This window comes from Oreochromis aureus, linkage group 19 (assembly GCF_013358895.1).
Source record: "Oreochromis aureus strain Israel breed Guangdong linkage group 19, ZZ_aureus, whole genome shotgun sequence".
Lineage (NCBI taxonomy): Eukaryota > Metazoa > Chordata > Actinopteri > Cichliformes > Cichlidae > Oreochromis > Oreochromis aureus.
Window position 1 is genome coordinate 25,531,250 of NC_052960.1, and position 22,763 is coordinate 25,554,012.

General features: G+C 42.2%; 1 protein-coding gene across 2 annotated transcripts in view; it reads left to right on the forward strand.

Annotated features, from left to right (window-relative positions):
- Positions 1-22,763, forward strand: part of LOC116310697 (protein jagged-2-like) — a 51,151-nt gene that overhangs the window by 20,417 nt on the left and 7,971 nt on the right. Inside the window, exons 4-24 of one of the 2 annotated variants that reach the window (XM_031727563.2) lie at positions 3,694-3,948; positions 4,691-4,751; positions 10,199-10,329; positions 11,192-11,311; positions 11,439-11,552; positions 11,692-11,805; positions 13,725-13,838; positions 15,115-15,161; positions 15,717-15,890; positions 15,990-16,140; positions 16,252-16,416; positions 16,677-16,790; positions 17,271-17,384; positions 17,475-17,588; positions 17,685-17,801; positions 18,306-18,333; positions 19,126-19,211; positions 19,760-19,873; positions 20,528-20,643; positions 20,750-21,010; positions 22,026-22,157. In XM_031727563.2, coding sequence (XP_031583423.1) covers positions 3,694-3,948; positions 4,691-4,751; positions 10,199-10,329; positions 11,192-11,311; positions 11,439-11,552; positions 11,692-11,805; positions 13,725-13,838; positions 15,115-15,161; positions 15,717-15,890; positions 15,990-16,140; positions 16,252-16,416; positions 16,677-16,790; positions 17,271-17,384; positions 17,475-17,588; positions 17,685-17,801; positions 18,306-18,333; positions 19,126-19,211; positions 19,760-19,873; positions 20,528-20,643; positions 20,750-21,010; positions 22,026-22,157 — 2,642 coding nt within the window. The remainder of the gene's footprint in view (positions 1-3,693; positions 3,949-4,690; positions 4,752-10,198; positions 10,330-11,191; positions 11,312-11,438; positions 11,553-11,691; positions 11,806-13,724; positions 13,839-15,114; positions 15,162-15,716; positions 15,891-15,989; positions 16,141-16,251; positions 16,417-16,676; positions 16,791-17,270; positions 17,385-17,474; positions 17,589-17,684; positions 17,802-18,305; positions 18,334-19,125; positions 19,212-19,759; positions 19,874-20,527; positions 20,644-20,749; positions 21,011-22,025; positions 22,158-22,763) is intronic. The other variant, XM_031727564.2, reaches the window with a different exon arrangement.

The following is a 22,763-nucleotide window of genomic DNA, read 5'->3' on the forward strand; positions in this document are numbered from 1 at the left end:
AAAATATCTAACACTTTATCAGCAGCTCAGCACTTAAACAACAACATTAAAGTGTGACATGTCTCGATGTGTCGATTTTTCCTCTGAACTTCTGGTAAATATTCTGAGAGCATACGAGGGGAGTTTCCTCGCCTGCGTTTCAGTGTATGCATTAACAGGCCTGGACTGCAGGTTGCAGAGGCCTCAGGAAAAAGAAGGCCTCGCAAAGGTTGTTTATGTTTCAGGAAGCCCCCCCGCCTGATGCAAAGCAAAACAGAAATAGCTTGGGAAGAGAGGACTGAGATGTTATTGAGCATCAGAGCTGGTGCATTGTTGGTGTATTGGGAAGAATTATGCTGACACCGGGTTGCATGTGAGACTGATTGGATGGTAGTGTGAATGATGCTAAAAAAGTGGTAGCATTCTGTAGAGATAAGCTCAGCTTTGGTCCTAAAACTATTAAAAATACATCAGCGAGCTACACGTCTGCAATGGAGATGACGGTGGTTTTTTGAGGTTCCCCTTTAAATCTCGAATGTAATGGAAACCTGGAGAGGCCTCTGCACGTAGTGATGATTTCAACTTTCAAAAATGAGTGATTTGCTTTTTCACTGATGAGAAATATCAGTGAGTCCTTTGCTGAGTTGTGCCAAACTATTAACTGCCATCGAATAATTTATGATAAAGTTTTGGCAATCAAAGAAAGGAGTTGATTTAGTGCATTTTTTGCCCTTCAATTTGCCATTTAACTCAGATCCGTCTGTAGTGCCAAGCAGGTCACAACAAATCCTCCGATGAGAGGACTGCTCCATTAATATTTATGGGAAAAAAAACAGGTTTATTACAGTTGCCTTAAGAAAGTAGGGAGATGACAAATGGCTGTAAAAGTTAGGTGGTACACCTGGAGGAAGATGGTTCAGAAAGCAAAGTAAGTCCTTGCCAACCGAGTCATAAGCTCATGGTTTCACTGGAGAATGTAAGCGTCACGTCACTGTGCTGGCATTCATTCTCAGTGTTCGGTTTGTTGGTGTCTTTAAGCAAGAAAGAAAAGTTTGGACAGATTTTTGTTATCAGCTCAGCTATAGTCACAGCCCTGTGTCTTGTTCAGACAATTGGTTTGGAGAAATTGTGAGGAAACAGGTGTAGATTTTGCAGACTCAAACAAAAAACAGTAACAACAGCTTCTGCAAAATGCTAGATGTCAGGTAGAGAAAGAGGTCAAAGTTCAAAGACCCACAGCCCCTCTCAAAGCTCTCCTGTCCCATGAACTGTGTCGCACATTGCCTGACAACTGAAACTGTTGGACAAAGCTGTCACTCTACGTTTTTAAAATGAATTCCTCTCTTTGAAAGCACAGACAATCGTGCTGCTCTTGACATGATCAGCTGCTCGGATCTGAAGCCCCTCGTTGTTTATGTAAGCTGGTTTTTAAATGGCCTTCCCTCGCCTGCTCTCCCTAGTAACAACGGCCTCTCTTAGTGTGTCTCCTCCACTACAGAGGGAGCTCATGATTGGTCTATATTTTTATATCTAATTGCTGGAGATGAACAGCAGTGAGTGAGTGCCTGGGTGTTTCAGGTGGTGGGTGTGGGACTGAAATCTGTGGCAGTGTGTTAACTCACAGTGAGTCTCAGTAAATCAGGACAGTGTGAAAATGGATTCTTGGTCTTTTAGCTTTTCAGTCATTTTTCTACACTTTCTAACTTAGGCAGTTGTGCTATTGTAGGGTAAATGTCATTCACAAATATATTTAAGGTATTATATTACCATAACTACTGACCATAAATATTTTTTAAAAAGTTATTTTAAAAAAATAACTTCACAGTCTTATTCTTCTGCCATGACTAAAGGGGTGTGAAAAGTGGCTAAATCCAGTAATGTAAAGGTGGACATACCTTCCTGCTGTAATCTAAAGTCAGTATGGGAATGCTTTAAATGTGCATTACTTTTAAAGGCCAACAGGGGGTGTCACCTTTGCTGCCTCTGATTGTAAGTTAAAACTATGAGAAAATTACCCCACTGCTCACTTGATGCATGACCTGAGTAAACACTCCCCTGATGAGTTTATGGTTTCAGTCTCTAGTTGTGGAGCTTATTTATTGCAACACAATGTTCCTTTTTGTAAATAATGTCACATATAGACTAAAATAGACAGGGTGGGACTAACCCTGCGATAGACATTTCATGTGACTATGGCCAGTCTCCTGGGTTTCTCAGCTCAGATCTACCCGTGACTCATCACAACTTAAAAAAATACATTACATTTTAAGCTAGCAACAATGATGTGAACTGAGCGTGAGTTTAAAGAGTGTCTGACACTTGAGCTGAGACAGCTTAGATGACTATATAGATCTCGAAACGTGTATAAAAAAAGCCAACCGCATCCCTATTCCAAAAATGAAAACTCAATGCTTACTTACTGAATGAAAATCTGAATCAAACGTTAAGGTGTAGTCCTGTCTCTGGGGCTTTTTTTTTTGCATAGATAATTTGCATTTTGAAAGGAAAAGTTTTGCTAAACTAAAGGCAACCCAAGTTATAATGGAAACATATCATTAACAGCATTGTCAGCGTTTAGCTTATGACCCAGGAGAGAAAGACGAGTCTTTCAGTCCATCTCCACCTTGTCACTCTCTAAAAGCAAGAGAAAGCAGAGAAGCCTGCTGGGTCGTGGTGCTTCTGTTCCTTGAGAGCGAGCTAAAGGGCCTTTCCTATGTCGCCCTTCCTTGCCTGTTCCCCGTCTCTTATTATTTCCGGCCTGGCTCCGATGAAGTCGAGCTGGATATCCTGAAAGTGGGTGGCAGGAGAGGAGGGGGCCTGAAAAGCATTTCACCAAGCAGGAAAACTGAAAAAGCATTTCGGTTATCAAGCCCTCGCAGACCTCGCTTGTGCTTGCTTAATTTTCCGATTCTTTCACTCTTTTTCCTCAACTTTTTTTTCTTTTACCACATTCTTTATAGAACAGAGTGAAGCTTGACCAGAGGTTACACCTTCTCTCTGATGTGTATTAGCGACAGCTGTTCTTGAAAGCCTTTTGGATTATCTGATCTAAACAGCAAGTTCAGTACGGTTAAATCTCATAACTGGCATCAGCACTGTTCTACGCAGTGCCATTCAGAAGTTTTGTTTTTCAGACTTTGCATTCTAAATGACCCAAAACACCAGATCTTCTGAGCATTTCTGTGTTTTTTGTTCTTTTTCTGTATACGTGAAAATGAATCACTACTTCAACTTTTCCTAGACTGCGAAAGGATGTCTGTCCACGTATACCTTTTGAGGCAAAATTTGAACTGCATCACCAGTTGACAGGCTTTGGATTTTTTCACAGTACAAGTTGTGACTGTAGCAAAGATAATCTGTCAGGAATTAGTGCACATTTTAACATATAAACAGCACTAATGACGCTACTTGATTTTAGTCAGTTTAGCAACAGGAAAGTTAGTCACGGAGTACCACAAGGCTCTGCACTGGGGCCTCAAGCATTCATCATTCAGTATTGTGAATCTTCCATTGCTATGCAGTTGGTAACCAGCTATAGTGACCTAAAAAGCTGGGAGAGATAAGCTTGTGAAAATCGACTGACGTTGTTTCCATGAACTGCAGGGTTTTTTTTAGTTAAAAGGAAAAATTGTCCACTGAGTAAATAACAAGCATAATCTGTCATAGCATTTTTTTAACATCTGTTTCTGTATCATCTGTTTTTGCTTTGTGCAGATGATGAGCTACTGATAGTGCGCAGCATCCACAGAGGAATGATTAACCCTGGAGAGGAGAAACAAATGGTGGAATATAAAACTTTGATTGCTAGTATTGGCTACACCATCCGTGTGCGCTGCGACGAAAACTACTATGGCACCAAATGCAATAAAGTATGCCGTCCACGCAATGACTACTTCGGCCATTATGTGTGCGACCAAACTGGAAACCAAGAATGTATGGAGGGCTGGACAGGGCCTGACTGCAACAAAGGTAGGAAAAAATATATCAGTCAAACTGCAAACAGCAACACAATCTACCATGTAATAATATTAATAAGAAGGTGCGCTAATAAATAAAAATAATTAATCCTTAACTAAAAATTAACTAAATAATGCAATCTAAACCTTAAATCTTCAGTGTCATAACCAGTTATTAATGTATCTATTTCTCACTATTTCATAGTGAAATCGCAGCACTTTTTATGGAGGAGTACTGGTTTATGTGCAATCAATCAAAAGGAATCAAAACTGTCATTTCGAAGCTCTCACTGGCATCCTCTTCCGCTTTTCTTGTTGGTTATTTTGGTGTTTTGTTTTTAAATGTTTCTTTTTATTACTTACCACTTTTGGAAAGCCAAAAGCAGCCAGGTACAAATAAACAGTCCTCATTCAAGTTTTTCCTTCCTTATTGTCCTTTTTGGATGAAATTCAGAAGTTCACGGAAATTCGTGTCAAATGTCACTTTGCAAGAATGTGAAGAATGTCTGGAAATTCCTGTCATTGCTGAAGGCACCTTCAGCTCTCTTGACAGTTCATCCATCCATTGTTACAACAGCGAAGTTTCTCTGCATTTTCACGAGCAAGGAGGGCTAGGGAAGGACATTTTAATAACTGAAAGCTCAAAAGAATTCAAATGCTTTATGTTAGCTTTATTATGCTTCTAAATACAAGAGTTTTTCACAATTTTTGGACCAATATTTATATATGTCGTTTTCTCTTTTCCTTCTCAAAAGCCATCTGCAAACAAGGCTGCAGCCCCATCCACGGGATTTGTAATGTGCCGGGAGAATGCAAGTAAGTCACCTCCAGTTTTTTTTTATGCACCACTTTGTTTCTCTTACAGCATTGTTGTCAAGTGATGGAAAATATGTTCTTGTTTGGATGGAAACCCCATCACCACCACCACCTCCAACACATAGGGACTTAATGAGAATAACAGTCCTGACACAACAGAGTGGTGAGTGGGTGAGGGGTTGTTAATAACATACCAAGCAGCCCGACCCCGCATCACTCAAACTCCCCCATCCCAGTGTGATGCATTGCCCCCCATTCCTCCACCTCCATCCCTCAGCTCCACTCTGATCCAGAAGCTATTGTTCTGCTTCCTGTTCTAAAGCTGGCCTGCTCTTGCCCGCACACAGAAAGAGAGAAAGCAGCCTGTTTTTTTTTTCGTTTTTTTTTTTTCTTCCATGTTTCCTTCCTCATCCCTCTCCAGCAACAGAGAGGCACCGTACCTCCCCGCAGTCCCTTCCCTCCACCACCCTCTTCCAGTGTCTGGAGCCCACATCACCTCTTCCTATCCTGGATCTTGTTATGGCTGGCACTCTTATGTTAGGAAGTGTGGATTCCGCGCACAAAGCTACAGACAGCAAGCGGGAATAAAGACAGGGGGCACTGAGGGCAATGTCACTGATTGCTAATGGTAACTCAAATTATAGGTCAATATACAGTCTGTGAGTACCTTGAATATAAATATATAATAAGGTAATGAAGTCCATTTATACAAATGACACAAAGTACATGAAATAAGAAATACCAATTACTTAAATGACATTTTACGTGTCAAAACCAAGAGAATTTACCTCACTACAAATAACCTTCATTATGCTTTGGCTGACAGAGGCTAAGAGACATGTCATCGACCCCATGAAAATGTTGAGTCACTAGGAGAAAAAAATTTATTCCCTGAGTGGTTCTTGTGGGCAGATTGATGGTCACTAACAGATGCAGTCACACGTCAGTTTCTTGAAAGATGTCGATTTGTCTGCAAACCTCAATCTCATAAAAAAGGAAGTGAACAATGATCGTCTTCAAAGTAAAAGTTTTGGCTGACCACAAGTTAAAAAGTTAAGGAAACCGCTCTCCATGTACGGTTTACATTTTCACTACACCGTGACTGTGACAACCTGCTACTGACCAAAACAATCACAAGGAGGTTGTATATATATTTGTGACCAATTTCATGTTCTCCAACTACCAACAACTCTCAGAAAACATTTTTAAACCAGTTGGAGAACACACACTGTTGTCTAGCGGTTGGCAGCTAGCAATTGGCTGTGCGTTACCTGAGTAATTTAGCCTTGATAATTCATTGGATGAACGTTCTATGAGATACCAAAACAACAAATCAGAGATGCTACTGCTCCAAAAAAATTGTATTTCATGGCTCCCGTGTGTTCATGAAAAGTATGAGACCAGTACTTCTACACCAGCTACAGTGTTGTTGCTTAAAGCAACAAGCATTTAAAAAAGGCTGATGAAGCATTTACAGCTATGTGAACAGCAGAGATGGCAGCAGAGAGATATTTAGATTTGATTACATTTGGAACTGAACTGTACATTTAGACAGAGTGGAACACAAGCTTTAAAAAGCCAAACTACACACACACACAAACACACACACATAGTGCCAAGTATTTGGAAACATCAGGAGAGCAGCGTTGACAGAAGGGAGGGAGGGAGGTTAGGGTTTTACACTGTGGCAGGTTTGATTAGGTTTGATGAGGCTGACATTTCTCATTGAAAATGGCCAGAGGATTGCAAGGGAAAGCAACACCCTGGAATGTGCCTCAACATGTGATTTGGAGCTTCATCGCTGTCAGGAGTGCACATATGCGCAGCGCTGAGAAAGAGAAGAAGCAAAAGAGAAAGAGAGAGTCGAGGGATAGTTCACATTAATACGAACACATAACAAAACTGTAAGCGTAACTGTGTGAGAATAAAACTAAAACAGACACACCTGACAATAAAGGTAACACTCTTGAGCACAGAAAAACTGACATGAAATAAATTATGAAATAAATTGCATTTGAATGGTTTATTTGTATTATATATTAATGTTAAGGTTGAAATGCTGATCTATGTCACAATTTATTCGGAAGAAAAACAAACAGTCCCTTGTCTATCACACCAACTTCGTACTTTAGCCTTAATCGATCTTTAATTTAAGTGAATTCACCGTCTAAAACAAGGTGTTTTAGCTAACTATGCCTTCCCTTTAAGCCAACTTTCTTACTGGATAACAGCAGGTGAGTGGGGCTCCTGTGAGACTAACCTACTAAGGGTATCCCCTGTCTTTGACATCATACAGGTCCAAGAGAAAAAAAAACTATATAAAACTTCACGTTTAGAGCAGTTTGAAGTCTTCTCATGACCTTTTGGCTCATGGGGATCACTTGCATATACACTGCCTTCATTATTTGAGGTATAATATAATTAGCCCCCTTTCAATGGAGTCAGTGGAAAAGTCTTAAATGGATCCAGCCACTTCCACTTTATTTTGATGGATGATACAGGCCCTTTAATTAAAAATCTAATTTCACCGTTTACAAAACACGTAAATCTAATAATGTACACGGAGGATCCGTTTATTCAGAAGACAGCCACCTAAGCCGCAAATATGTGCCTGTCAAACGTTACAGTGTGGCTCAGCCTGTGGTGTCAGGTGCAAATTGATTGACAGCTCCATAAAAATCACACGTAATGCGATCTCGCAAAACAAACGGGCTTGTATTAATATGATTCCAATAGAAAACCGTGTCAGAGCGAACGCATACCGAACAAGTTAGAGCGAATGTGATGTCAGAAGAAGTCAGAGAGGAGGAAAAAAAACAGAAGAAGAAGAAGAAGTAGTTGCTGGGTTAATGTCTGGGAAATTTGGAGGGAAGAGAAAAGAGAAAGAAACAGGGGGAAAAAAGCATCTTAGCCTGGCAGAAGGAAACTAAAAATGTGTGTTTGGGATCTTGTTTCTTACACACAGCGCATTCACAACCTACGCTCCCTCATGTGACACTACTAAACATGTAGCTAGGCAACAGCAGGCTAAGTCCGTCTGCTGGATTTGGGCGCGAGACTTGCCTGTAAATAATTCAGCGGTCCCACACACAGACACTCACACACACACAGCCCCCTCTACCTCGGCCCACCGTCCCGTCTTCAGGGTGTGGTTTGTCTGAGGGGCAGCGGCGGGGCGTGGGGTTTTGTGGTAAAGGAGGGATATTTTAGGCCCTGGCTTGGCCCCCACGGCCCCCTCCATTGATGGGACAGCAGCAGCCCAGTGACGGTGCTTGTGGGTAATGCCACCCTTGGCCTGTGGCTGCCCGAAACCATTTCCCTGCTCTCCCACACTGCAGCCAGACAGGCTGTCCGCTCTGCCACCGCTGACAGTGTGCAGGGCACTGCTGCCAACCGCAGAGCCGGACAACACTGCATACAGTAGTAAACAATACATAGCACTGTCTCCCAGACACATAAACACACACATATGCATAAGTGAATTGCACATACAGAGCGAGATCAGATGAAAATTGCACTCATGCATACAGTTGAAAGCATTTCAGCTTGCAAGTTGTGCATGAGACCAAACTGTCTGTGCATGTTTTGATGTAATCAGAACTTGGTCACTGCTCCATTTCTTTCTTTGTTTTAAGTGTGACTCTGTTTGCCTGATACCCCATACAGGAATTCCAAGCTTATTTAATAGGAAAGGTCACAGGCTGCAGAAAATATGTTGTTAGCATTTTGCATGAATTGAGTTTAAAGAGCATTAGAGCAAAATTTGAAATTAGCTACCATAATAAATGTGATCCTGGGTCAAATAGGCTTTATTCTTTTGGTTTCTGATAGTTTTCCTGGACACCAGGGCCCACTCACATTCATTTTTGAGTGCTGTCCCGCCTGTTATTGTCCCAGTGTACTACAGCACATCACAGCAGGATACAGAGACACATTTCGTTGCCTTTTGGTCTTTTGGTCGGCCTCCATTTTGAAGTGTTCGTGAGAGTCGAAGGAGAGGAGGGCTGGTTGGGTGGGGAGGTGGGTTTTGCGGGCCCCAAAATAGCCCCATCGGAGAAATGACAGGACAGGTGGGGCAAGGTTATCGCTGGTCTTGGAATAACAGAGCGCTGCCATATACCAACAGATTAGCTAACCCTGTGCCGGCCTCTGCTTCGAGACGACTAAGCCTTGCTCCAAAAAAAAAAAAAAAAAAAACCACCCGTTCCAAGTTTGCCCTCAAGCCACGCTCACGGCACAGGAAGAGGGCAGAGAGCAGACACGGTGTGCATGACGTCTGTGTGAAGAAATGCACAAACAAACAAAATGGGCGGGGCTCTTAGAAGGTCACTTTTCTCTTTTATCGACAGTATTTTGTAGATTGCAGTATTGCCTCTGATGATATAAGTAGTATTATACACCAAGGAAGGCTTTAACTCTAATAAAAGTGCAGTTTTTTGCTAATACTTAATACTTGGGAGTTTTGCACTAATATGTGGGCAAAATGAACAATTTGAAGACTTCTGATGAGACATTATGTCTTGTTTCAAGTGACTGTTGGACTTTTATATTAGCGGTGAAGTCATATTTCATATATAAGTGCTACAGCAGTAAGACATAAGCTAGTTTTGAATAATTGACCTGAAACTTTGTAGGAAATGTGAATGAATGTGCACATGAAAGTAGGCATGACGGGATATTTGCAGACCCACACACACACAACACACTCAGGAATGTCCCCTGGCACTGCGTGTTCTATGATTAGGAGTGGCAGCAAACATGTCACTCACCTCGATGAAGATGCTTTGTCCTGCTGTGATGTTCAGCTGCAGTGTCACAGTGGTAATGTGTGGCTCAGTCAAGTACAGTGACGTTTGTACTCGCTGACCCTTCATGTATGCAGAATTCTTCCCTCTCTGAACTCCATAAATTGTCCTTTTTTTGGCACCCGGCAGCATCCCTCGTGTTCACCAGGCATGTCCCACTGGCACGATGGCATGACATCAAGTGCTCCTCAGTGTTTCCCGACATCGTAGAAGTATTAAATGACTTTATTGTTAACAATACGTAACTATCACTCTTTCTCAAGGCTAAATCCTCCCACCCCCCACCCTTTCCCCTCGCATTTTTAAGCGTGTCTGTGTGCCTGATGCTCCCTCGAGCTGGTTGTGCTATTAAGAACACATTCTTATTGTGCGTGTGAAATAAGAGGCACTTATTTTGCTAATAAATACACTCACCCACTGTACTCCCTCTTCTCTGTGTGCTTTTATTTATTAGTAATGGCACAAGTAATTCAGTCCTCAGGAGCTTAACTGTCTGTACCCAGTTTTCGGGTTTATATTGCTCCTGATTGAGGAAAAGAAAGAAGCGAGGAGGCAAAAACAGCCTCCCAGGTGTGCTGTTTGCATCAACAGCAAAAGTATTTGGTAATAAAACTAAGGACGTTTCTTTTCTCTGTATTGCAGGTGTAACTATGGCTGGCAGGGTCCCTTGTGTGAGGAGTGCTTGCCATACCCAGGCTGTGTTCATGGTACCTGCAAGCAGCCCTGGCAGTGCAACTGTGAGAAGAACTGGGGAGGCCTGCTGTGTGATAAAGGTCAGAAGTTAAATATGTTTTCTAAGATCTAAGATATCCATCTTCAACATAGCCAGAATTTCCAAGACAAGCAGATCTTCTTTTCATCTCCTGTCTGAAAACAATCCTTAGGGTTATTTATTACAGACGCTAGCTCTGACGGGGCCACGTTAGTCAACACAGGATTCTTGTTCTGTGTGCACTAATTGACATGTGGCAGTATACCTCCGTTTTGTGGGGAGGGCAGCAGCATATAACTTGAATGGAATTAATTAAGTCAGAAACAACATGAATAGCGTGAAATGGAGGAGCTGGGTTGGAGGTGGGTTGACAAGTGGCTTGCAGAGGGAGCGACTGCTTAAATAGATGCTTGAGGCTTATTTAAGCTGTGATCTTAAAAATTAGTCAGTAAATAAAAAATGTCCTTGGGTTGTAGTGATCAAAGAAAAATATAACTGTGACAACAATGTAAGCAGACATAATAGGTCATAAGAGGGATTTCACATCTCATGCCATTGGAGCTGTCCATCGTTTCAGTTGTCCAGCTTCTTGGAAATAAAGAAAACCTGTTGGTCCTTTAGGACTTTGATCTTTTGTTGTTGGATTCACCTTGGCCTCATGGGGAGACTGGTCAGGATGCAGGGTAGTGAGATAGAAATGCCCTACATTCATCATTTTGTAGGAAAAAAGTGATGGTGGCTGATGTGTTTTGGAAGTTAAAGAGCACAGAGATGCAGAATAATGACACCTCAAAGCATTTAATTATTATTTTTTGGTCAGGGAGGCTTTCGTACGTAACAATTTTGCTGCTAGTTATCTATCAGATAGCTTCTCCCAGAAATATCACTTGACGCACACATTTTACTGTTCTGTCTCTGTGCAGATCTGAACTACTGTGGGACCAACCGACCCTGTAAGAATGGAGGAACGTGTATGAACACGGAACCAGACGAATACCACTGCGCCTGTCCGGATGGCTACTCTGGCAAGAACTGCGAAATCGGTCAGAGTCTAAATACAACGCAAAATTTAGGTTCCAAGAACCTTTGCTTTGGGCCACAGTACATTTGGGACAAAGCTCAGAAGAAACTCAAAAAAAAATCTAATTAGACATTTGACTTTCTTTTTAGCGGAGCATGCCTGTGTGTCTAACCCTTGTGCCAACGGAGGGACGTGCCACGAAGTCCCTACGGGGTTTGAGTGTCACTGTCCTGCTGGCTGGACTGGGCCAACCTGTGCTAAAGGTGAGAGGTGCAAAACTGTCTAGGTATTTCCCAGGTATGGCAAATATTACTTAGATGGATGCATATAACTATAGTTTTCTGTACCACACTAAAGTACTGTGGCTGTGATTGTAGCTTTAACATACGTCTTATATTTCAGACACTGATGAATGTGCCTCCAGCCCCTGTGCTCAGGGTGGGACATGCATCGACATGGAGAACGGCTTCGAATGCCTCTGTCTTCCACAGTGGACAGGCAAGACCTGCCAGATAGGTATGTCTGTCTGTCTCCATCTAATGAATGATCTAAAAAAACAGCTTTTTTTTGGCTGCTCAACATCATGAATTGATGTGTTTTTTAAATAAAACTAGGTATCTTTTGGATAGAAGCTTTATAAATTTATATATTCTTAATTTTAAAATCCTAATTTGAAAAACCACTGCATGCTAGATGATATGTGGTGAAGCCAATGTGTGTGGCACCTATGGTGAATTCCATGCATCCGCACTTGCGCGCAGAGTCACAGCATATCTAGTTGTTTGTTTATCCTGCCACGTCGTTTAACCAGCAGTATAACTGCAAGAGGCCCACTAATTTCATGCGTGTGTCTGTCTGTGCATGCGCATGCCCAGCGGAGACGCTCTCCGAGCATCGTCTGCAATTTGAGCCAGGTGACTTGAGTAAAGCTAAAAATAACCCCCCGCCTGGCAACTGCTAGCCTTGGGAGCAAATCTACTCCACTGGGGGGTTATCTTTGGCTCCAGACTGGCCGTAACAGTGGAGTATATACGCTACGGTGAGGCAACGCCCCAGCATAGCGGAGCCCTCACACGCTCCGGCTTCAGCCAGGAAACACTTTATAACCTGTAAACATACACAAGGAGCAACCGAAATGCAGCGGCTTGTGTTACGAGTCCTGTTATTCTCAGAGTACTTCCCCTTTCAGGGAGCAGGGTGGTACCTGTGGGAGAGGGAGATGAAGTGAACGGGTGCTTTAGATCGGGGGGAGGCTCGGGTTTTGGGAAGGGGTTTGGGGTGTTTAGTTTCAGCAAGCTAACAGGTGCCGCTTACCTCCTGGGAGTAGTATTAATGCACTGTGAGTTGGTTTATAGTGGGCAAGGCGGCACGGTGGGAGCGGCAAGTGCTGCCTCTGAAACTGACCACTTGGAATGCCGCAGGTTGGCCCTCAGGGAATGCAATAGAGAGACATTAACCCCTAGGGGTGGGGATGAGGACAAAATGGCAGGAGTAGGGGGAGGCAGTGGAAAAGTAAACACCCATCCAGACATGAACTTTACGTTGTAAATGTGCTGGCAATTTCATGTTTGAAAACAACCCAGAGTATTTGGGATCATTTAAAGTGGTCTGATTAAATATTACCTAGTACACATTACATTTATTTCAGTGTTCATTTATTTAAATAAATCAAGTCAAGTCAAGTGGCTTTATTGTGACTCCAACCACGTGCAGTGGTACAGTTCACAGTGAAACGAGACAACGTTCCTCCAGAACCATGGTGCTACAAATGACATATAACAGACAATCAACACAGGACTACATAAAGTGCAACTGTGCAAAAATTGCAAAAACACAAAACAAAGACGATGCAACACCAGACAGAACAAAACGATACAGACACAAGACAACAGATGACAACAATGACAGTGGGTTGTGCAAATGACTGCACATTGTGCAAAAAGTAACTTGATGTGTCATGTATATAATAAGTGTAGAAAGCTGTGAGCAATACAGGAATTAAATTAAACTTACGCTGTGGTAGGGCGCTACTGAAGTGTTTCCAGTAACCATCAAAGCACCAAAATTGGTTTTGGAGACAGCTCCAAACAGGTCTACAAACAGCTTATGCCCAGTGCGGATGACAACCATAAATCAAGGTGTTGGAAAGAGTTACCATGAGTCAAATATTACAGGATAATTCACAGCACTTTGAGTTACCATGGAGCATTTTTTGTTCCTGAAGTCTGCGTTTAAAGCCCATAAATGAAATGAAAAAAGAAAAAAACAACAATGCACATAAGCTGTCGCTAAAAGGGAAGTTTGGGAAAGACCTTCGATCTTTGGCCTTCATTTCAGTGGGCTGTGTGACGGGAGGCTGTGCTTGGTGACGGGCTTTCTGAGCAGGTTCTTGGCTTTAATTCATTTTCTCTGTGTCTCTCATCTCCATTTTTCAGATGTAAATGAGTGCGCGGGGAAGCCGTGCCTCAATGCTTACGCTTGCAAAAACTTGATTGGTGGATATCACTGTGCCTGCTTTCATGGATGGGTGGGCCAGAACTGTGACATCAGTTAGTATCAGTCCAGCAGATCATTAGTCTTTAGCTCTTTCCAGCTACCTGTAGAAAACGGAGCTAAAACAGAGGCCTCTGTCCAGCCAGCTTCTTTTCCACTGTAGCAGTAAATCAGTGTTTGTTCTCATAGACGGTTTCTCATGAAAATCTACATCATGTAATTCCTATTTCAAAAATAATAACCATTTTTTCAGGAAAAATGGTCTTTCTAGATGCTTTCTAGAAGCACTAACAGCATAGCAATATGCTATTAATGTCTACTGATATCAAAATTGCTACCAAAATTCTAGTAAATTCCAATATAATAGATAACGTCTTTTTATATCTGAACATAGTATTTACTGCAGTTATTTCTTTTCCCGAAATAAAGAAAAAAATATCTGCAGAAAAAAGTCACATGGGGTTTAAAAGCATGCTAGTTTTAACCTGTTTTTGCGTATTTTTAGCAAAAAAATGCCACCAAATTTCTTTCTTTGGCAAGTTATTTAATTAATCATGTTTATTAAAGATATATTAAATAATACATTTATCTTTGAGCTTTAATTTTGGAAAGTCCAATCTCTAAGCTCAGTGGTAAATGTAAAAGATTTATTGGCAAAACAATCAAAATTTCCCCTTAAAATATTACTTCTTCCAACAGTAGAAAGCACATGTTCATATTATGTGACCAAAACATTTTGACTTGAATTTCATTATGCTTTGGTGACACAGGTGTGCTGTGCTAGCAACAAAATGGGTTGCTATCCAGTATAGTCCTTAATAATTCATATGTATATAGTATATTTTACATTGTACACAATGTTTGTTTATCTTCTTAGAAAGCACAAAAAGAAAAAAGAAAAACATCCACTGAGAAATCCAGAGATTTGCAGATGGCGGTGGAAGAGAAGCTTGTCGGCCAAGGAAGCTGGGCTTTAGCTGTATTCTGTCTCTTATATACCTCCCTTACGGCTGTGTACCTGCTACACACTGGCTCACTCTTCTAAAACTATAACTACAATGTTTTCCCAAAGTATCAAACTTTTTTCTTAAATTGCTTAAACTCTTTAGGGTTAGCTTTTTTTTTCCTCTGCAAGTTAAATTTCGTTGCACATTCTCACAGCTCATCTGCACCTCTGAATCTGCAATTCTTCCAGGCATGGAAAACTTTGCTTTGGTTTCATCGACCACTTTCCTGTAGCAGCTGCACGTTACATCGTTGAACACTGTTCTGCCCATTTTGTCAAAGTCAGTTTCAGGTCTGACATTTTTCTTGTGATTGATTATTCAACAGATATGAACAGCTGTCACGGACAATGTCAGAACGGAGGGACCTGCAAGGTGAGACTTTTTAGTTCAAACATAATGAGGTCTTTATTGATTTTATTTTTGATGTGATGACAGTAACGGAGAAGTAACATGTTTATTGTCAATCATCCAAGTACCTGTCAAAGCATAAAAGAATAAGCTCAAGGCTATTATGACTTTGAAAGGTTATCAACGTTCAATGACTGAATGAGTTTGTGTGTTTTGTTACACAAATAAACAACAAAACTTCAAATATGGACTTGGGTTTGGCCTAAGATAGCCTGTTTCAGATAAATCAAGAATTAAAGATAATGCCATGTATGGTATTGATCAAGTTAGTCAAGTAAGCTGCATCAGCCTGCTGGTTAGTTTTGCATCTATTACGTAAAGAAGGTGTTGGGCTGTTTCTTACTGAACTACTGTTTTTTCCTTATAAACTGAAATATTTGTGATGTGAAACTTTCCAAATGTCACAGCAGTTATCATGGTGAAAGTTTTAACATATCTGAATAAAAGTGACAGTTTAATTATCCTCTATAAATAAAATGTGTCAGCAGACACTTTGATGACTTCTTATCTTTGTACCAGGAGTTGGCTAGAGGCTACCAGTGTGTCTGCCAGCCAGGTTTTGGGGGTCGGCACTGCGAGGTTCAGAGGAACTGGTGCAGTAGCAGTCCATGTAAGAACGGCGGGCGCTGCCACACCCTGCTGCACGGCTTCATGTGTGAATGCCCACAGGGCTTCACTGGAACAACGTGTGAGGTAAGGACTAAATCCAACTTATATAATATGCAGAAGACAGTTTGATGCTTTTGCTGTAGTTCTATTTCACAAATGCATTTTCTGTTTTTCTTCCTGAAGTTGCAGAACAACCCCTGTAGCCCAAACCCGTGTCAGAACAAGGCTCAGTGCCACAGTCTGACCGGTGACTTCTACTGCAGCTGTCCGGATGACTATGAGGGCAAAACCTGTTCAGAGCTCAAGGACCACTGCAAGACCAACCAATGTGAAGGTAACCCAGCATCTTCACATTTTTAAAAAATGTACCAGTCAGAAAATTGTGACAAATAATTCGAAGGCTCTCCCCTTGCTGATCATCTCTTTTTCATTTCGTTACCCCAAGTGATTGATAGTTGCACTGTTGCCGTCACAACTAACGACACTAAAAAGAGGGTGTGGAACATCTCATCCAATGTGTGTGGACCGCGTGGCCGCTGCATCAGCCTGCCGGCTGGGAACTTCAGCTGCTCCTGTGATCCGGGATTCACTGGCACCTACTGCCATGAGAGTGAGTCATTATTAGCTGACCCACCCACACACACATATTTATCATCAGTTACCATCACTGGGAACCACATAATTCTTACGGTAATTCAGACTCTCACTTCAGTAATCATGACTGTCTTAGTTTGGTCTACTTAGTTTGGTGTACAGCAGAAGGAAGGACGAATCTCAATAAACAAAATGTGAAAGACAAAAATCAACAGTTTTGATCTTTGCTTGAAAATTAACGGGGTATTAAAAGAACTCTTCTCTCTTTGCCTGCAGACATTAATGACTGTGCATCATCTCCGTGCAAGAACGGAGGCACTTGCATCGATGAGATCAACTCCTTCAAGTGTTTCTGCCCAGACGGCTGGGAGGGCAGCCTCTGTGATGTTGGTGAGTGTGTGTAGGTGTGTGGATTTTTCTCAGTGTTGGTGTGATCAGTAGCTCAACTGTACAAGCTGTAAAGGAGAGCCTTGCTGAGTCATGCAGATTATGAGTCACAGCCATGGGAGACACAAGAGGAATGACGAGCAGTTTGAGGATCTCGCAGAGGACTAGAAGATTTGAGATAAATACAGGTGTAAAATGTAACAATCAAGCCAGCTGACAGACTCAAGTCTATTTTGTGCTATGTGCTTACAGACAGTGCACACATTTGCAGATGACAGTCTATATTATATTTGAAAGGAAAAGGGTTAGGTTTAGACAGAAGTAATTTATTGGTGAAATAAACATTGACAGTTTTGAGTGCAAAATACTATAATCTCTGCCAAGACTGAAGAGTTGAACCAAACTATTATCAAAACGGATACGTTAGGACGGTAATCAGTAGCTAAAACGAGTGCACTGAGTTGCTGTCTGACTCTTTTCCAGACGTAAACGAGTGCAGCAGGAACCCCTGTCAGAATGGAGGCCAATGTGTCGATCTGCTTAATGACTTCTACTGCAACTGTGTAGACAACTGGAAAGGAAAGACCTGCCACTCGCGTAAGTTCAACCTGTGAGCCAACTCATTAAATAGACACTTTACATTAAGTCAAAAGCTTAAAATTTTTTCCCCATGCCATCCCGGTGTAGGCGAGAGCCAGTGCGACTCCACTACCTGCAGTAATGGGGGAACTTGTTATGACCACGGAGACTCCTTCCTGTGCAGCTGTCACTCAGGCTGGGGTGGCAGCACCTGCAACACGGGTCAGACACCAGCCTCACTTTTGTTTCACTGCAAAAATACAGTTACATTAATGATTTATAGATTTTTTTTTTACTGTGTTTTATTTGTTTTTTTAGCCAAGAACAGCACCTGTGATTCAGGTCCTTGCGAAAATGGAGGGACATGTGTTGGAGGGGGAGACGCCTACACTTGTATATGCAAAGACGGCTGGGAAGGACCCACATGTTCACAGAGTATGCAAAGTTTGGGGTATTTCTTACATTCTCTTACTAACCAGGATACATGCAGGTACATGCAATGTATCTGCATGTATCAGTGCAGGGGTGGCTGTGGCTCAGGTGGTAGAGCAGATCAGCTATTGATCGGAAGGTTGGTGGTTCGATCCTTGGCTTCCCCAGTCTGCAGGCCAAATATCCTTGGGCAAGATACTAACCCCGAGTTCCCCTCCAATGCGTTCATCGGAGTATGAATGTAGTTTATGTTGCATTTGAGTTTAGAAGTGCTTGTATGAATGAGGCATGTTGTATAGAGCGCTTTGAGTACTCCGGGAGGGTAGAAAAGCACTATATAAGACTCAGTCCATGTTTAAAAATCTATATACTGTTATAGTATCAGGATAAAATCAGTTACATATGCTTGTTGTACATTTATACAACTCACTAATTCTCACCTATGGATTATGATATGGATTATACAGGTTTCAAGTTTTAGAGTTAATTATGTCTTTCCTCTTGCAGATGTTGATGACTGCAATCCTCATCCCTGGTAAGATATGGAAATATTTTGCCCTCTAATGATTTTCAAAAATGTATTGGTGCTACAATATATCAGTGTCTAAGGAAATCTGTATGTGATGTGTTTTTGTTAATGAGTTTGAGGTTGTTGGTTGGTTGGTTACACAAAACAACACATTCTATTATTTTTTTGTTTTTTGCAATTTATTGAAAAAATGACGAGTACAGAAACTTGTTGAGGTCTTGGGATTCTCTACATCAGAGAAGCTACCCTGGACAAAAGCCTTCCCTCCCCCTTGCCCTCCCCTTCAATGACTGACAGGTGGATTAGTGGTGGGTTTGGTTTTTTGGAGAAGGCGGTGGATGAGGAGGGGGAGAAGTGCAGGAGAGTGTGAAGAGTCACCCCTCTGACCATTCACCGACCTCGACCTGGGAAACATTGTAAGGAGTGAAGGTGTTGAGGGGTGTTTGGGGGGCTCGGTATGTGGCCTGGGCAGATTTACATATGAAGCCTGGACATTGATCTGGGATCAGCTTCATCCTGCTGCGCCTCAGAGGCTCTGCAGACTCACAGAGCAGAGCGTGGGATAAATCAGGGCTCCTAAGCTACACATATCTACCCATTCACCCATTTTCCATCTATGCGTACATTTTCTTATCACTTTTGCGTGTGTGGGCGGGGTTATATGGGTCAAATTAGAATATTTACTTACCAAGTACAAAAAAAATCAGAGAGCTTTTGTTAACATCAAAAACTGAATATTGGTTTCTTCTAGGTTAAATCCACTTTTGATTGACTTGTTTGGGTCTGTCTCCTTTGTAGCTACAACGGCGGCATCTGCGTGGATGGTGTGAACTGGTTTCGCTGCGAGTGCGCTCCAGGATTCGCTGGACCGGACTGCCGCATCAGTAAGTCCCTGGGAACTGGAAGGGGGCATGAGGCTGGGGTCAGATGGGCGGGGGTTCAGGGGTGAAAGGCCGCAGCGAGGGAGCGTGAGCCGATTGTTTCAGGGCGACAGATTAGGAAGCCTTTCAGGAAGACCGTCTTAACCTCTCCCCTCTGCACCGAGCGAGGTCAGAGCTGAAGTTCGTCAGACAGGTCTGTGCGCTCTCCCGTGGCCCTTCTGGGAGAGAGCGCTTCAGAAAAAGCCCCTGCTGAACCAAAGCATTATCCTTTTAAAGAGTTTAAAACCAAACCGGTACATGAGCCATTGAAGAGAACAAAATCTCTGCACTTAAAAATACTTTTTAGTTCTTAATGTTTTTAGGTTGTAGTTTTCAACATTCTGTGCGCTATAATCTGAAAAGATTCTTCTCACAATGCCTACAATGCTTGCTTTTTAAATAAAGCAGTCACAGTTGTTACAGTGAGTCACCGGGACTTGTCTAGACTGGTCTATGGTGGGCATTATCAGTTTAATAATTCTCTGCATGCTGCCTGTGGTTTTCTCTTTCAGACATTGATGAGTGTCAGTCGTCTCCTTGTGCCGAAGGTTCAACCTGCATGGACGAGATCAATGGCTACCGCTGTCTTTGTCCTCCGGGACATGCTGGACCTCGCTGCCAAGACTGTAAGTGCAATAAATAGCTGTTTATAGAGGTTCATAAGATGATGGTTTAGACGTAAACCATATTTTTGTCAACAACCAGATTTGAATCATTTTATTAAAGAAGACCTGTTATGCTCATTTCCAATATTTTTTTGCTTGGACTTTGTATTAGAGTAGCTTTTCATTCGTTTTTCACAATTAAAAGTTTGTTTTTATTTAGCACCCTTTGTGTGCCCTTTGGGTCTGAAGCCTATACGTAGATCCCTTGCCCCTCTATTTAAGCTCCCTTTCTTCTGATTGGCTGTCCCCAGTAAACGGAAGATCTTAAAAGCAGGAGGGGCTAAGACGACCATATTTGCAATATCCTCTGTCTATGACATCATGCAGAGCTAAGAATAGAAAAAGTATCTGAAATGGAGTGAGCTTTTGGCTTGCAGGACTACATCGGTATACACTGAGATTATTATCTTGAACTTTCACCATTTTTAATGTAAGCATTCACTACTCTGATAGCGAGGTACCGTGTATGACACAAAGGAAAGAGAATAATATGTCCACATAGGGCAGCTCTATGGCTTTCATGTTACTACAGTGAACTCCAGCAGATTAAGGATTATAACTTTAAGATTATATTTGACAACTTCAATTGTTGCTTTAATTCCTTCTTCTCTCCAGTCATCGGACTTGGGAAGCCATGTCGTCACGCTGACCTGCAGTTTCCTCACGGCAGCCGCTGGGAGGAGGAATGTAACACATGCCAGTGTGTCAACGGGAATGTTCACTGTTCCAAGGTTAGGAATACGAGAATGAATCGTAATTGCTAAATCTAAGCTAGCTCGTTATTAGCTAACTGAGTGTTTGATGTGGACCCTCTCTCTGAACGCTGAATTCCTCTAGGTGAGATGTGGCCGTAAGCTCTGCATCCTCCCGAAGGCTCTTCCACCTCCCGAAGCAAACCTTCCGTCCTGCCCCGGAGGTCACGAGTGTGTGGAGCACCAGTTCCTCACCTGCTTCTCGCCACCCTGTCATCAGTGGGGGGTGTGCTCAACGCCAGACCCCCCTACACCTCTGCACACCCAGTGCGAACCCAACAGCGGCTATCTGGATAACAACTGTGCTCACATCACACTGATCTTTAAAAAGGACAAAGTGCCACAGGTGAGTAAATCATACAGAAGTAGGAACTTGAATCGTTGTCTTCTGAATTTTTTTAAGCTTGGTCTGTGGGTTCAGCTACAAAAGCCTTTTATGTCTTATGCTCCTGTAGTCTTCAGATGAAGAAGACTTTAGTGGCACTGAATAAAAATCTGTGGTTTTACATTGCAGGCACAGTTCACATAAACGTGATTCTTAATGTGTTCTCCACACATTTCAAGACTTTATTAATATTAACACATGGCTTTTAATATAGAGGACACTTTTACAAAGGGACAGGCGCTGGATCAGCTCTGTACTGACCAGAATCTTTGAGTCTTAGCAGGGGGAGGGGAAAAGTTTGAGCTTAGGCTGAAGCATTTACCCAACCATCAAACACTATCTTTCAAACCTGGTGATGTGCAATGTCATAACAAAACACTGGAAATGATTGTCCTCCCGCTGGGAATTGTTGACATTTGATAATGGCAGGAATTATCAAATGCTAACAATACAGGGTGGGAAGAAGATCATAAACAGTTATTTTAAATGTCCTGTTTCTTTGAATCTGGAACCACACACGCGAGAGAGCAGACTGTCTGTTCTGTTGCCCCTCCGCATGTTTTTATTTCCTCTGCTGACAGTCTGATGTTTGATAGCGTGTCTTATCCCATAACTGCTTGATTCAGACAGTGATGTTCGGAGGTTTTGTAGTTAGGTTGAACATTTTTTCAGATTTGGAAATGTTCCAGAACATGTGAAAACATACAAATGAAGATAGTATGACTTTTACACGACCGCTCTATTCTTAATGGTCACATTACTTCAGCACCTGGAGGCTGTCTGGGTCATTTAGTGTGCCTGTCGGTCATGTCTGAATGAGGTCTTGTGAATGGGAACAAATCTGCTCCTCTGACAAAGTGCTGATGAGGCAAGGTTCCCCCCTCCTGCTGGGGGATGCTTTCGGATTGAATGCATGTAAGAAAGACTTAGAAGGAATGAGAGGAATTTGTTCACCAGTGTTGTCCGTGTGCCGCAGGGAACCACAGTGGAGAACATCTGCTCGGAGCTGAGGTATCTCCCCGTGACTCGGACGCTTGCTGAGGAGCGGGCATTGCTCATCCTCTGTGACCAGTCCTACTCCACCAGTGATGCCGTGGAGGTCGCTTTGGTAATTATTACACACACACACGCACTGTGTGCACTTGTCCCACAGTATAAGACTGACTTGTGCCTTTATATTTGAAAAAGCAAAGAGCATTGGTGAGAAGTTTTAGGATGACCCCATGACAGGAAAAGGAAGAAAGAAACATTTAGAAAGTCTGTGAAGGTTCTCAGTCATCCAGGTCATCGTAGTCTAAGGAGCTTGGAAAGAAAAGCGTCTGGACTTCTTTAAGTTGCTTGAAGATGTTTCACCTCTCATGCGAGAAGCTTCTTCAGTTTGAAATATGTATCTTTATGAAAATAATTCATCCCCCATTATGGCTACTGCATCCACCCACTACCATGATTCTGTGGAGATGCCTCTCTGATCTCCAATCCTGCTTACACAAACTCCCACTCCCAGTCTCTCCTCCTCACTTGTCCCTTTTTTTCTTCTTCCACTTTATTGAATCGTACATAATCCACCACTGCAAATTGTTTCCAGTAGAGGACAATAAAATCAGATCTTTTTTCTATTTTTGTTTTATTTCCTCCTTGTTTTAGAAAACAGAGAGAGGAAAGAAAGAAGTATTAGATGCTTTTAACAACATCTGGTTAAGATTTAACTTTACTT